This window comes from Sarcophilus harrisii, chromosome 1, assembly GCF_902635505.1.
Source record: "Sarcophilus harrisii chromosome 1, mSarHar1.11, whole genome shotgun sequence".
Classification (NCBI taxonomy): Eukaryota; Metazoa; Chordata; class Mammalia; order Dasyuromorphia; family Dasyuridae; genus Sarcophilus; species Sarcophilus harrisii.
This window is the reverse complement of record NC_045426.1, coordinates 12,329,484-12,343,781: the sequence shown is the minus strand read 5'-3', so window position 1 is coordinate 12,343,781 and position 14,298 is coordinate 12,329,484. Positions and strand designations below refer to the sequence as shown.

Here is a 14,298-nt window from a genome sequence, read left to right as displayed (position 1 = left end):
GTTTTTGTTTACTTTAGGTGCAAGGCATATGTGAAAAAGGCTTACAGGTGGGCCAGTCCAAAATAACAATTCTTGGCAGCCCTTCCATGGGTAAATTTTTTTTGTTTACTTTTGCTTTACCTATTTGTTGTTTCTTTAATAATGTAATATTTAATTTAATGTTTTCTTAGTCTTTATATTTAAATCTAGTCATCCTGCACATTAATTGATTTTAAGTTCAGAATGTTTTAATGTTAGTTTCATCATAAATACTTGTATTTGTGTATTTAAAAAAAAAAAAAAAAAAAAAAAAAACCTCAAAAAGGAATGTGGCTTTTGTAATGACCAAAAAAGAAAAAATTAGCTTTTAGAAATCTCAACTTGCTTCTTAGTATTATCTATTCTTTATTTTTTTTCTTTACATTTCTTTTACTTAGAACAGAAGTTATTTTGGGGACATATCTTAAGTCTGAACCACTCTCCCCTTGTAGGCAGAATCAAGAGGTTAAAAATGGTTCTTTTGAACTTTTATCAGTCCTTCAAATTTTCAAGTTATTTGGATTTTTCATTTTGTATTTTCTCCCATTCATGGTTTATTGCTTCTAAAGTTAAATGCAGATTTAAAACATTCATTCTATACGTTTCTATTCCTTCTAGGTATCTATCTTTCCAGGTATGCTGATTTATTACAGGCTAATCCTTTGGAAGCTGGGGCAACGGGTGATGTTATTATTTTTAAAATAATAAAGGTAACTTCAACTCTGCACCTCATTTAGTTGACTAAGTTCTAGAAGTTTATTTAAACTCTTGATGATTTTTCAAGTTCCATATGTCTGGTATTGGTATTGGTATTAAGCACTTGGAAGTCTCTTGGTTGTTGACTTTAAGCCAAACATTTTAATTACTAAGCAGAGTTAATGAGCCTTCTGTAAAGCTTTCCTCTTTTTCGCTGCTTAAAAATGAAGGGAAAAGGACTGTGTTTTGCTAATAATTCATTTTCATGAAGGGAGCACTACAGATGATTTTATTTGAAGATTTATTGTGAATCTGAGCAACTTTTAAAAAATTAGTTTTTATTGATTCTTTTTTTCCGTCATTGTTGTTTCCTTTGTAATCCTCTCCCTTTTAAAGAACCATTCTATGAGACATAGTATTTTTTAAAGGCAAAAAAAGAAAAAGGAAAAAAATCTGCATCACTGATCAAAAGTCTGAAAATATGTGAGTTCATGCACTTTCTTAAGTTCCTCTATTTCACCTTTTTTTTTTTTTCTTAGCTTCTATATTGGTTAAAAGTTTTACATTGTCACTAGTGCTCTTAAAAAAATGTTTTATTGCATGGGATTCTGTGTTCAGTGAGCATTCTATATGTGGTCCTTAACTAATGTGGTATCTTTTGTCATAGGAGTTAGTTGCACTTTTAAACTTTGTGTTTCTTTATTTCAGGGAAAAATGAAAAGCATATATGATCCCATGGGTGTTAAAAATACAGAAAATGCAGCAAATAAAAATTCTTTGGATCCAACACCAAAACACGAGTGTCATGTGTCAAAGAATGCAAATAGAATTACTTCCCTGTTGGCTTACAGGGCCTTCGAGCTTACTCAGGTATGTGTATGGATTGTTGGCCTGATTTCTGCCATAGAATGATAAGAGACTCAAGTACTTAGGACCTTAGAGAACATTTAGTTCTACTTTCTGATTTTTACAGAGGAAGAAACTGAGGCCTGGAGAAGAGACTTCTCAGTGATCACACAATAAGTATTAGTGGCAGAGTTCAGTCTTAGAGATGTTCTAACTCCAAATCTTAGTCTTTGTCTTATGTTATTCCTGGCTTAGTTTTCTTTATCTCTCTTTGAACCAATGGTGAATTCCTGTTTATTTGTTTTTTTGAATAAAGCTTTTTATTTTCAAAACATATGCAGAGATAATTTTTAACATTCACCCTAGCAAAACTTCGCGTTTCAATTTATTTCTCTCTCCTTCCCCCCTCCAAGTTGGCAAGTATATGTTGAACATGTACAATTCTTCTATACATATTTCCAGAATTATCATGTTGCATAAGAAAAATCCGATCAAAAAGGAAAAAAAATGAGAAAAAATAAAATGCAAGCAAACATCAAAAAAGTGAAAGTAATATATTGTGATCCACACTCAGTGCCCACAGTCTCTCTCTGGATGCAGATGGCTCTCTTTATCATAAGTCTATTGGAATTGGCTGAATCATCTCATTGTAAAAATGACCATCAGAATTGATCATCACACAATCTTATTGCTGTGTACAATGTTCTTTTGGTTCTACATTCCTGTTTATTTGTAGTGAGCCACTGTTAGTTAGACTTTCTGCTTCCACTCTGTCCCCCCGGTCCAGGCCAGTAAAAAGTCATGTCTGTATAATTGCTTCCCCACTTTCGCTATTTCTCCTGTAAGATTAGTTTTCCAACTTACCACTTTTATCATGTCACTTCTGTGCTTAAAAATTTTCCATGTTTTCCTCTTACCTCAGGAGGAAATTCTAAACATCAAGCTTTGCATTCAAGCAGCTTCATAATCCTCTCTGTTCCTGAATTCAGTCAGGCTGGTATGGTTTATAAATTAGACATTCCCCCTCCTTCTTCTACCATTGAAGTTTCTTTTTTCCTATTTTGTTATTGAAAGCCCATTTCACTTAAATTCCATAAAACATCCCTCATTTCACTCAATGAACTTTCTCTTAATATGCCTCTTATCTTTTAAAGAACCACTCATATGGTGATTCATCATATTTTATATCATTTAGCTTGTCAGGGTAGAGTGACATGCCTTCAAATCATGAGCATCTTGAGATAGAAATCATGTCTGTTGTCATCCAGGATAATGCTGTAGTTTTGCAGTAAATGTTCATTGGTTGAATTCATAGGAAAATTTTAAAACTTATGCTTAAATTGGAACAATTTGAGAGTAATTCAAATCCTTGACTAATGTATGTGATCACAGCTATATATAATCACTAACAAACTGTTTAAAAAGGTAGTTAAGCAACATGTAAAGACTTAGATTTTTTTATGATGTTATATGAAGTATGGACATAAAGTAAGGACTTAAAAAAAATAAACCATGTATTTGAGAATTGAAATATTTAAATCAGTTTTATTCCATTCTAAGTTGTGACTTGGGAGATTGTTTATACACATGTACTTTGAAGATTGATTAGTTTAGATTCCAGACCATCACGATAAAATAAATAATACAATAAAGGAAGTCCATCTAATAGTTGTGTTTGCATAATACTATATTATTGTACTTATTAAGAGTGCAATAGTAATGTGCCTAAATGAGTAATTACATATTTTCATTAAAAAGTATTTTATTGGTAAAAAATGCTAACCTTCATTTGAGCCATTAGTGAGTCAGAATCTGTTTGCTCATAGGTGGTCTTGTCTTGATGTTGATAGCTGTTGACTGATTAGAGTTGTGGTTGATGAAGGTTGGGGTAGCTGTAACACTTTCTTATAGTAAGATAACAATGAAGTTTATTGCATTAATTGACTCTTTCATTTAAATACTTGTAGACCATTTTAGGATTATTAATTGATCTAATTTCAATATTATTGTGTCTCAGGGAGTTAGGGGAGTTTTCTGAGAAGAGGGAGATAGTGGAGCAATCAGAATACATACAGCATTTATCAGTTAAGTTCACTGTCTTATGTCGGTGTATTTTGTGGCCTCCCAAAACAACTAAAATAGTTATATCAAATATCAGTGATTACAGATTACCATAACAAATAGAATAATAGTGAAAAATTAGAAAAACTGAAAATTACCAAAATATGAGTCACAATGGGAGCATGTGTTGAAAAATGGCACAGATAGAATTGCTCAATGCAGGGTTGCCACAAACCTTCACTATATAAGAAAACAAAACAAAATAATCACAATATCTGCAACAGGAAATTAAATGAGGTATAGCTGTTTTAACTTTGTTGTCCTTGCAGACATTTTTGAAACTCCCTATTCCAAGTTGTCTCGATATTCTTTGATTAGCTGTAGTGGTGGGAAAATCTTTTGGACTTGACTTTTGAAAAATAGTTTTCTTTTTGCAGACAAATGTGATAAGATGGATGACCACAAGGTGTCTGAAAATGTGTTACTACATAAAGAAGGATATGCTGAGTTTCTTATGTGGCTTATAAACTGGTTTTGAAGATAGTTACAGAAAAGCAATTCCAAGAATATTTTGAATAATGGCAGTATCATTTAATGTGTACAGCCTCCCAAGGTTGTCCTTGGTACTTTTGAAAGGGAAATTTTGGATATATAAGTGCTATTTCTTTTGGCTTTGCATCTCCTACTAATCCTAGTTTGGACCCTGCTTTTTTTTTTCTTTACTTGATTTTAGGAACAACAATATCTTGACAGTTGCTTTTTCTCAAGTTAAACTAGAAATCTACTTACAAAAACACAAGAGAAACATTTGTTACACAGTTTTATATGTATAGTTTAATCTTTCAGTTATACTCCATTCCAGAAAACTGTTATGCCATCATTCCTCAGGGAGAAAGTGCTGCTAGTATACTTTCTTGGAACTCCTGAGAGAGTATTACAAATAAATAATGGTTAGTTATATTGCTATTTATTGAGTATTAGAGTCAGAAGACTTGAGTTTGAATCTTGCCTAAGGAATTTGTTTCTTAGAGGACCATGGGAAAGTCACTTAAGCCCTGAAATCTTTTCTCATCCATTAAGTGGAATTATAATATTTGTCTTCCCCATCTCACCTATTCCTTTTGTGAGGAAAGTACTTCAAAACTCTTAAAATGCTTTATAAAAATGAAGACGTAGTAATAATATATTTGGGGTATTGTAAGCTGAGCATACTTTTGTAAAATCATCTTTAGAACCTTTTATGAAATTCAAATTCAAGTTATCAATTTATTGACATTTTAAAATAAGTGCCCCCTATTACTAAGGGCGCCAGAACAACAACAAAAATGTATAAAAAATTATCAAGCATCTATTTTTCTCCCTTCCATTCACTGAAAAAAGAATGCCTATATTGGTCATATTTAGAAATATGTCTCATTGCATAGATTTTGTTTGTCAACTCCCTTTAAGAGGGGGTGTGGATAATATTCATGAGTTCTAGTCAATTGTGTTGATAAGAGTTGCTAAATGTTGCTAGATTGATTCCTATAGTGCTATTGTTATATATAGTTCTAGTTCTGTTCATTTGACTCTGCATAAGTTCATGCAAATGTTCCAAGGTTTTTCTGAAATCATTATTTCTTATGTTCATATGCAATGGCAATTTGTTCAGTCATTCCCTAGTTAGTGGAGACTTCATTTCTAGTTATTTGCCACCGCAAGAAGATGTGCATATAAGTATTTTCATGTGTATATGACCTTTTTTTGGAAGATTGGGGAACATCTGTGATACAGCTAGGTCATAATATATGCACAAGTGAGTAAGTCTGAGTGGCAGGGTTTCAAATTGCTTTCCAGAATGGCTCTATCAATTGACATTTCTTTTTTCTTTTTTTTTTTTTTTTCTTTTCTTTTCTTAGTAGTATTTTATTTATTTTCCTAATTATATGTCAACAAAATTTTTAGCATTCATTTTTACAAGATTTTAGGTTCCAAGTTTTTCACTCTTCCTAAAATGGTATGCAGTTTCATTTAGGTTAACATGTGCTGTTATGTAAAACATTTTCATATTATTTAGATCAAAAAGGAAAAAAAACATAAAAAGAATAAAGTAAGTGGAAAAGTATGCTTTGATTTACACTTTATATTTGTCAGTTCTTTATCTAAATGTGGATAGCATTTTCCTTCACAAGTCCTTTGTACTTGTCTTGTACCATTGTGTTTCTGAGAAGAGCTGAGGCATTCAAAGTTGAGTACAGTATTTTCCTGGTTCTGCCCATTTTATTTTGCATCAGTTTGTACATGTATTTCCAGTTTCTTTTCAAATATGCCTGCTCATCATTTCTTACTGCACAGTAATATTCCATCACATTCATATATCACAGCTTGTTCAGTGATTTCCGAATTAATGGACATCCTCTCAATTTTTAATATTTTGCCAAGGACTTCTACAAATATTTTTGCATATGTAAATCTTCTCTCCCCCCCCCCCCCCCCCTTTTTAAATGATCTCTTGGTTATACAGATGTAGTAATAGTATTGCTAGACCAGAGGGTCTAGCAGTAGATAGTTTGATTGCCCTGTGAACATAGCTCTAAATTGCTCTACAGAATGGTTGGGTCTGTTCACAGCTCTACCAGGAGTACATTAGTCTGCCATCATGTTATATTTTGACTAATGATACATAAAAATGCCTATTTTTCCACAGCCTCTCCAGTATTTGCTACTTTCCTTTTTTTTTTTTTTTTTTTAAATAACACTTTGCCAGTCTGATGGGTAGAAGATGAAATTTCAGAGTTACTTTAATTTGTATTTCTTAAATTATTAATAATTTGGAGCAGCTTTTCATAGATCACTGTAGATTGTTTTATAGTAGTTTTGTACACTATTGATGTATTCTGATGATTTGTCACTTAGAGAATTGGTTTTTATTGTAAATTTTAGTCAGTTCCTTATCTTAGCAATAAGTCCTTTAACTGAGAAACTTGACTTCAAAGATTTTTTCCCCAATTGAATTAACAAATACTAACTTGTTTATGATATAACTTTATATCGAAGTATCACAAAGACCCTCTCAATATATCTGTTTGTTAAAAGTGGCTGCAATAGTGAATTTAATATGTAAGTTTATCCTAATAATTATTTTTTCAAATTAAGCTAATATTATATTTTTAAATTTTTAGTATTACTTTTATGAATATGGCTTTGATGAGCTAAGGCGAAGACCAAGACATGTATGTCCATATGCTGTTGTATCTTTTGCTTATAAAGATGATGTCCCCACTCCCAAGTTTTTAACTTCATCAAGGTAAGATATTTGTGCGCTGGTTGCAGTGAATTCTTTTAAGTATAGCATTTAAGCATAGTGTCTTAACCTGTACCTGCTAGGTAGCCAACCATTATTTTTTTGTATTCAAGAAATGATTAAGATTTACTCATTTGTAAGAGCATGATAGAGCCATTTTTTGTTTTTCTTTTTTGGTTGTCTCTTGAATTTAATTAGGTGATTTAAGTTTCCATACTATTTGAGTTACTATGCTAAATTTCTTGTCTACATTATCTGTCTCCCCCTTTCCACTTAAAAAAAGTTTATTTTTTATATACATAAGTATATATTCTTGTGTCACCAGTACTTTTCCCAATATTCTTCTCGTTTGCTTCTTCTATAGATGAACTGGAAACAGAAACTATAAAAATGGCAAAAGTAAAAGCCAATCCTTTGAAAAGATGAACAAAATTAATTGTTCTCTAAGTCAATTTTTTTTTTTTAAAGAAGAGGACAAAAAATTAGTAAAATACATGGGAACAATATGAACTCAATTAAAGCAAAAGAAAATTTTAAAATTCATATATCACTGAGCTCAGTTATCTTTGAGAATATAAAAGAAATAAAGGAATATGTTGTAGAATATATAATGGTCAAACAAATAAATCTACATTTTGAATTGATCAAGAAATCTTGAATAATCTATTCTCAGACAAAGAAATAGAACTAACTAAATGAACTAACAGTGGAAAATATCCTAGTCCTGAATAATTTCTAAGAAAATGGAAAAATTTTTCCTCTGTGGTAATTTGAATAGATTCTAAGAAGCCCCTGTTCATAGTCTGCTTTATTGAGCATTAATCACATGCTTTGCTTTATGTTAGCTTTTGCTTGTTACATTCATCTCAACCAGACTATAAGCTTCTTGAAGTCAGGGACATTTGTAATTTTATTTTATTTTATTTTTTACTGAGGCAGTTGGGGTTAAGTGACTTGCCCAGAGTCACACAGCTAGTAAGTGTTCAGTGTTTGAAGCCAAATTTGAACTCAGGTTCTTCAGTGCTCTCTCCACTGTGCCATATAGCTGTCCCTTTTGGGACATTGTATTAGGCAGTTGAATCCTTGATTATTCAGTACCCATCAAATGGTAAACCCAGAAATTTTGAAAATATTAGTAGACTTTACAGCCTTAACCTCCACCTCGATGCCCTACATGTTTAATAAATGGTGCTTATTGATTGATTGAAGATCTGATGATGTAAAAGCTTTGGTGCAGTCTGGAAAGAGCTGTATTGTTGATTATGAGGGATGTATTCTAGACTACTGCCAGTCATGACTCATTTGACATGCATGATCAGAAACAGGTGTGGGGCAAGACATCACAGGTCTGTGTTAGGCTGCACTCAGCTTTGAAAACATACCTTCACTATGGCTGGATTTTCTTGAGAGGAGTTTATAGAAAGCAATTGAAGCAGATGAGTAGATTCTGAGCTGCATTGCATTAGGGGGGGGGGAATACTTGTGGAAGTATCAATAAGTATAAATATGCTTCTTCAATCTTACGATCTGAGAAATACCAGTCTAAAAGCCTAAAAGGGGCTGCAGTATTTCTCCTTGGAAAAAGAATTGACTTTACAGATAAGGTAGAACATTTGTCATCTTTTTTTTTCTTTCTTTTTTTTTTTCCTGAGGCAATTAGGGTTAAGTGACTTGCCCAGGGCCACACAGCTAAGGCAGTGTTAAGTGTCTGAGGTCAGATTTGAATACAGGTGCTCTGTCCACTGCGGCACCTAGCAGCCCCCTCATTTTTTTCGAACAAATAATTAATGCAAATCATGAGAGTATTGTGATCAGACAGTGCTGCCTTTGAGTTTCAAGTAGTTAGTGAAGAAACAGTAGTATTTTGAATGCTACTAGGAATTGAAAGGTGATTAAAAAAAGTTCTTTTATAATGATCTTAAAGGCAAAAGAAACAAACCACTTGTGAGAAACCTTCCTCCATTGAACTTATTAATTAAATTGGTAGGGCCATTTGGCCTGCCCAACTTGAGTCTTTGATTCATTTCTTGAGAAGCAAAGCCAAGAAATCAACTGATAGAAAGAATTCCGCCTTTAATAGATTCCCCCTCCCAAATGATTTCACAGTTCTCCCCTTTACTTACTTTTTTTTGTGGCCAAACTGCATCATGTAGTTTTCCTAAGTAGAAATGAAAGGCATAAACCAGTTTTGTACCTTACATCTGAAAGACGTTTCTGATGTTACTTCTCCTTCAGATGCCATTTTCATGAAGTTCTCATTTTCTCCCCAGCAAGGAATGATCTTATCTGGAAATGGCTATAGTTTATTGTAACCCTTGTCTATATTGACCATATTCTTTGAATATACTTTGTTGGAAAATGCCACGTTGCTCCTACTTTCTTGGGAACACACCATAGCAGTTGTATTTTGAATCTCTTGCCTTATACTTAGCCCAGGGCTTTGCATATGGCAGGCCCTTAGGAAAGGGTAAAGGTCAAAGCAATGCTATACGAATGGTGGGACCAATAAAATAAAAACAAACATTTACACCACTGCTTTGTAAGTAATGTGGGGTCCAAAAATGTTTTATTTGAAATAAAAGACACTAAGGAGCAGAGAGCTGAGCTACGAACCATTTATTAAAGGAACCAGGCTTCTTCAATGAATGGAACCTTAGATCTTCTCATGATTTGAGATACCCACTTCTCCAGAGCCTTAGTTTTATAGTGTTTGACACCCAGATGATACAAATGGTGCCAAGCAAAATATGGACCTTCATGGTTGACAAACCTGTTTCTTGACTCTCTAGAGGGGCCAAGTCATAGGATAATGAAGGCAAGAGTTCTTTGCTATACTAAGTTGTTATGGGATATGTACCTCCTTATGTTGGGTGATAGAGGTAGTCACCGTTTCATGTTGGGATATAGGGCTGAGGAGCAGTAAAAACTGGGAGACTTTCCATATCATGAGGGCATCCCATTTTTATGCTAAGGGACAGGTATTAACAGAAGTAATAACTACTCTCATGAAATCCCACTTATGTGAATAATACTGAGTTAAGATTGGAGTTAAGAGGTCTAAAAAAATAATTTAACACAGTAATATATATATTTGTATATATTTTTTCCCCATTTCAGGTCTAATAGCTTTAATGTAGAGAGGAGCACAGGTTCAGGTAAGACAATCTCATCACTTATCCTTTGTTTAGTAATTTAATTGAAAGAATAATTTTGTATGAAGCTATTGATACAAATGGATTTGTATGATGTTCATGTGTCTGCAAATGATGAACAGCATATTATTTTCTTGGATTATTGAAATTTGATCACCGGATAATAAGGTGCAGTGAAACTTAAATTGGGCAAATCGTGTCTGAAATCTCTTCTAAAAGTTGGTCACATATGAACATGTGAGTACACTTTCTTATATTTCTAAGCATATGTTGTGCTGGTAACTCAATAGAAGACCAGATATAAGAGAGAAAATATCCTGTGAGATAGATGTTAAATTCCCCCAGCCTTTGCATTAACAAATCAATCATAATTACTGTAGAAATTGGTAAGATTTTATTTTATTTTTTATTCATTAGTCTTTTATTTTTCCAAATACATGTAAAGATAGTTTTCAACATTCATTTTTGTAAGACTTTGTGTTCCACATTTTTCTTCTTCCCTTACTTAACCTCTTTTCCCCAGAATAGCAAGCAAGCTTATGTAGATTATACATGTACAATCATTTTAAACCTTTTTGAATAATTTTAATTTTGGGTATCCAAATAGTGTCAACTAAATGAGGAAAATCATGCACTTCAAGCTTTGAATGTTATTTAAGACTTCTGATTTTATAGTAAATTAAAATGACAGGAAAACTTTTGGAAAATCTCCATGTTTCTTAAAATTGACAGTGAGCTCCCTCTTGTGGCCTCTCCCCCTCCCCAAACTAGGAACCTACTAGATTTTGACATTTGATTTGGAGATAGACTGGTAGATCACCTGTATAGCTTGGGACACCCTTGCTCTAGTTTTCTCTTTAAGTGAATTTGGTAATTTGTAGTAGAAATTTTGCTCAATACTTCAGTATTTTTCCATTCGAAGTAAAATACTGTTACCCTGACTTCAAATCATCAATCGATATCTATGTACCAAGCATCAAGCATTATGGATAAAAATAAAAATAAAACCCAACAGTCCTTGCTTTTAATAAGGGAGACCATAATTTTCACATCTGTCAATAAATGCGTGGTGGGGAGGATAATTTGCAGGAGGTGACTCCTGAGCTGAGATTTGAAGGAAGCAAGTATGAGGATTGGATCAGGGGTCTTTTAGGTATAGGGCAATAAGTTGGGGAGGGGATAAGATGTTATTTAAAAGAAACAGATAATATTGGCTAAATAGCCTATGACACATACAGAGTTGGAGGTGGTGGTGGGGCCACATTTTAGTAATGTGCCATCTGAAAATCTGTCCATATTCTTTTCCTGCTACTCTATTGCAGAAATGTCTATTGATAGACATCTCTGCCTGTGGAAACTACCAACACACAAGAAAATAGGAGGCAAAACCCATGTTTTTATTATGTTTAATTACAGACCCAGAATCTTTCACAAATCTGGGGTGCATTAGAAGCTTCATAGTTCTTGAATAGTTTTCAGTTACTTCTGAGGAGAGACAAAGGAATAGTTTTTAGTTTTATATTTGGCTAAGGGGAAGGCAGGATCTCTCACTTTTCCTGAGAAGGCGAAACAGTTTAGTCTTACAGAGATAAACTGAAGAGAATTACATTTCAAAGCTAGGCTTGTGAGAGTTTACAATTGAGCTAATTGAGAAGAGGAAGATTTACATGCCAAAAAATAATCTCGGGGTCCTAGCCGGTTGTAAACTTATCAATATACAAAGAGAAGGTTTGTTTTTAAATTTTTATGGCTAGTAGACAGAGCTATAAATTCTGTTTACCCTCTTTGGTTCCTTATCTTGTATAAAGAAATAAGTGATGAGAGTCTCAGCTACTTTTAACATACCAAAAGAAATGACCTTCCCAAGAAAAGTGGCAACTGGAGATTCCAAAGATAATGCATAACAAATAGGAACAAAAAATTCTTAAGATAGTTCTTTTAGAATGTTATATGAAAACAAATTATTTACTAATTTTTAGTTCTTTTTTAAAAAAAATTTTTATTTGAGGGAGGGTCAGAAAAGATACTGGATACTGGGACCATATTTACCCTCCCTGAGATGACATAATGCTCAATAGTACCTTCTAGTAGTTTTGTTGACTCATATCAATTTTAGGTGTATTAATATCAGTTTAATTGTAATAGTTAGGTATGTGGAGTGCTGGGCCTGGAATCAGAAAGATTTCTCTTCTGCGTTAAAAATCTGCCCTTGGACTCTTACTATCTGTGACATGACCCTAGATGAATCACTTACCCTGTTTACCTCAGTTTCCTTATTTGTAAAATGAACCGAAGAAGGAAATCAGGAAAACCCCTAATGTGGTTATGAAGAGTCGGATATGACTGAAAAACTATTGAATAACAAAACAAATTACAATAAGGTTTGAGTAAAATGTAAGACTTGTTTATTGAATATTTTAACTATAAAATTTTGCTTTCCATTTAGAAGAAAAATATTTTAAGAGAGTAGTCAATGTTTTGTGGGGAAAAGAGAAACAGTTTTTTGTTATAATTATGCCTGAATTGAGTTAGACTGGTGTAAGATTTCCTGGCATATGTATGGAGACTAGATTTATAATTTCATTGTTACAGAGAACTTTGTCCTGTGATGAGCAGCCTCTCTGCTAGTCCAGGAGCTAAGTGTCTCTCGCTCTTAGTGATGTAGCCAGGATGTGTGCAAGGCTGGTCCAGTATTGTGGTCTTCCTGGCTTGGAGACCCATTCTCTAGGCTGATCATACACTGCTTCAAACTTTCTAGGTCATGAGAAACTTTGAAGGTGAAATTATGTCTTTAATTAATAAGGCTCTAAAAGAAACTTTAGATCAGTATGTGAAAACTCTTCACTTGCAGTTTTGTTTGCTTTTACTTTCTTTTCCTGCAGTTCAAATGGTTCAAATTTAATGTTTTTTGTTTAGATAAGACGGATTACACCTTATGGAGAGGAGAGCTTTTAAACAAAGGAAAACTTCTATGTTGTGCTTCCTTGAAGTCGGCTACCCTACCTTTCCTTCCCTTTAAACTGTGAGTATTGTGTTAAATTGCAAGAATACAACGGTTTGAGTCCAATATCAAACTTTATTTTCTTATTGGTACTTGATAATAATTCTTTAAATTCTGCTGCTTTGATTTTGGACTGTGATTTAAATTTTAATGGAATGTTCTTCTGTTAGAGAAATTGATTTAGTTTCATTAAAATTATGAACTACTTTTTTTTTTTTTTCCCAAGAACTTTCTCAGTTCTTCCCCAATTAATGTGTTTACTCTTTTAGTCCATCCTATGGACACTGTACCTGTCTTATAAGACAGAAGGTAAAACAGTCCCTGTTCTCAAAAAGCTTCTGTCAGGGAAGACAATGCCTATATGAATGATTATATACAAAATAAAGGCAAGATGATCTTTGAGGGAGTGCTAGCCACGGGGGACTTGAGAAACAGCTTATAATAGAAGGTGTTACTTGACCTAACCTTTGAAAGGAATTCAGATTCTAGATGATGGGAGGGAGGGAGGGAATATATCAAAGCCGTAGAGATAGAAGGAATTAAGTATATAAAGTTCTGGGAAGAGACATCTAGGCATACAGTGAAAAATAACAGGTAGCATGTACGTGATGCTTTAAGGTTTTTAGAGTACTTTACAAATATCTCATCTGATCTTTACAACAGCCCTGGGAGGGCGATACTATTATTGTCTTTCCCATTTTATAGATCAGGAAACTGAGGCAGACAGGTCAAGTGACTTGTCCAGATTCACCCTGCTAGGAAATATCTGAGGCTGTAATTGAGCTCTGCTCTTCACCCTGACTCCCAGTTCCAGTGCTCTGTGAGTAGACTAGGGTGGTAGCCAGTCGAGTGGGGCTGGAGAGAGGCCATGGAGGTAGTAGAAAGGGCAAGATTTAGCAACTTAATGTTAGGTGGGAGGGGTATGATGCCGAGGCTTTTGTCTGTGTAACTGGGAGGAAGGCAGAGAGAGATTGGGCAGGAAAAGGATAGATTCCAGTTTGGATAAGTACCATTTGAGATGCCCACAGGGCATCGGTTTGCCTTGGTTCACTTGAGAGTTTGTACCGTGGGCTTGGTGCTTGACAGCCTCCTATTGGTGAAATACATGTGAGAATCACCTGCACCGAAATGATAATTAAACCCATGGAAGTTAAGGATATCACCTGGTGAAAATATAGAGAGAAAAGAGGTCAGGGCCCAGAGACAGAGCTGGGATGGGGCCCACAAAGAGCTGGGCCTCC

At 33.9% G+C, this 14,298-nt stretch overlaps 1 protein-coding gene across 7 annotated transcripts in view; it reads left to right on the top strand.

The window, feature by feature from the left end:
* The window catches only part of TASOR (transcription activation suppressor), a 96,454-nt gene that overhangs the window by 19,576 nt on the left and 62,580 nt on the right, over window positions 1–14,298 (top strand). For all 7 annotated transcript variants that reach the window (XM_031952204.1, XM_031952192.1, XM_031952200.1 and 4 more), the window contains exons 4-9: window positions 18–90; window positions 637–728; window positions 1,423–1,584; window positions 6,783–6,907; window positions 10,022–10,059; window positions 12,973–13,078. In XM_031952204.1, the coding sequence (XP_031808064.1) occupies window positions 18–90; window positions 637–728; window positions 1,423–1,584; window positions 6,783–6,907; window positions 10,022–10,059; window positions 12,973–13,078 (596 nt within the window). The remainder of the gene's footprint in view (window positions 1–17; window positions 91–636; window positions 729–1,422; window positions 1,585–6,782; window positions 6,908–10,021; window positions 10,060–12,972; window positions 13,079–14,298) is intronic.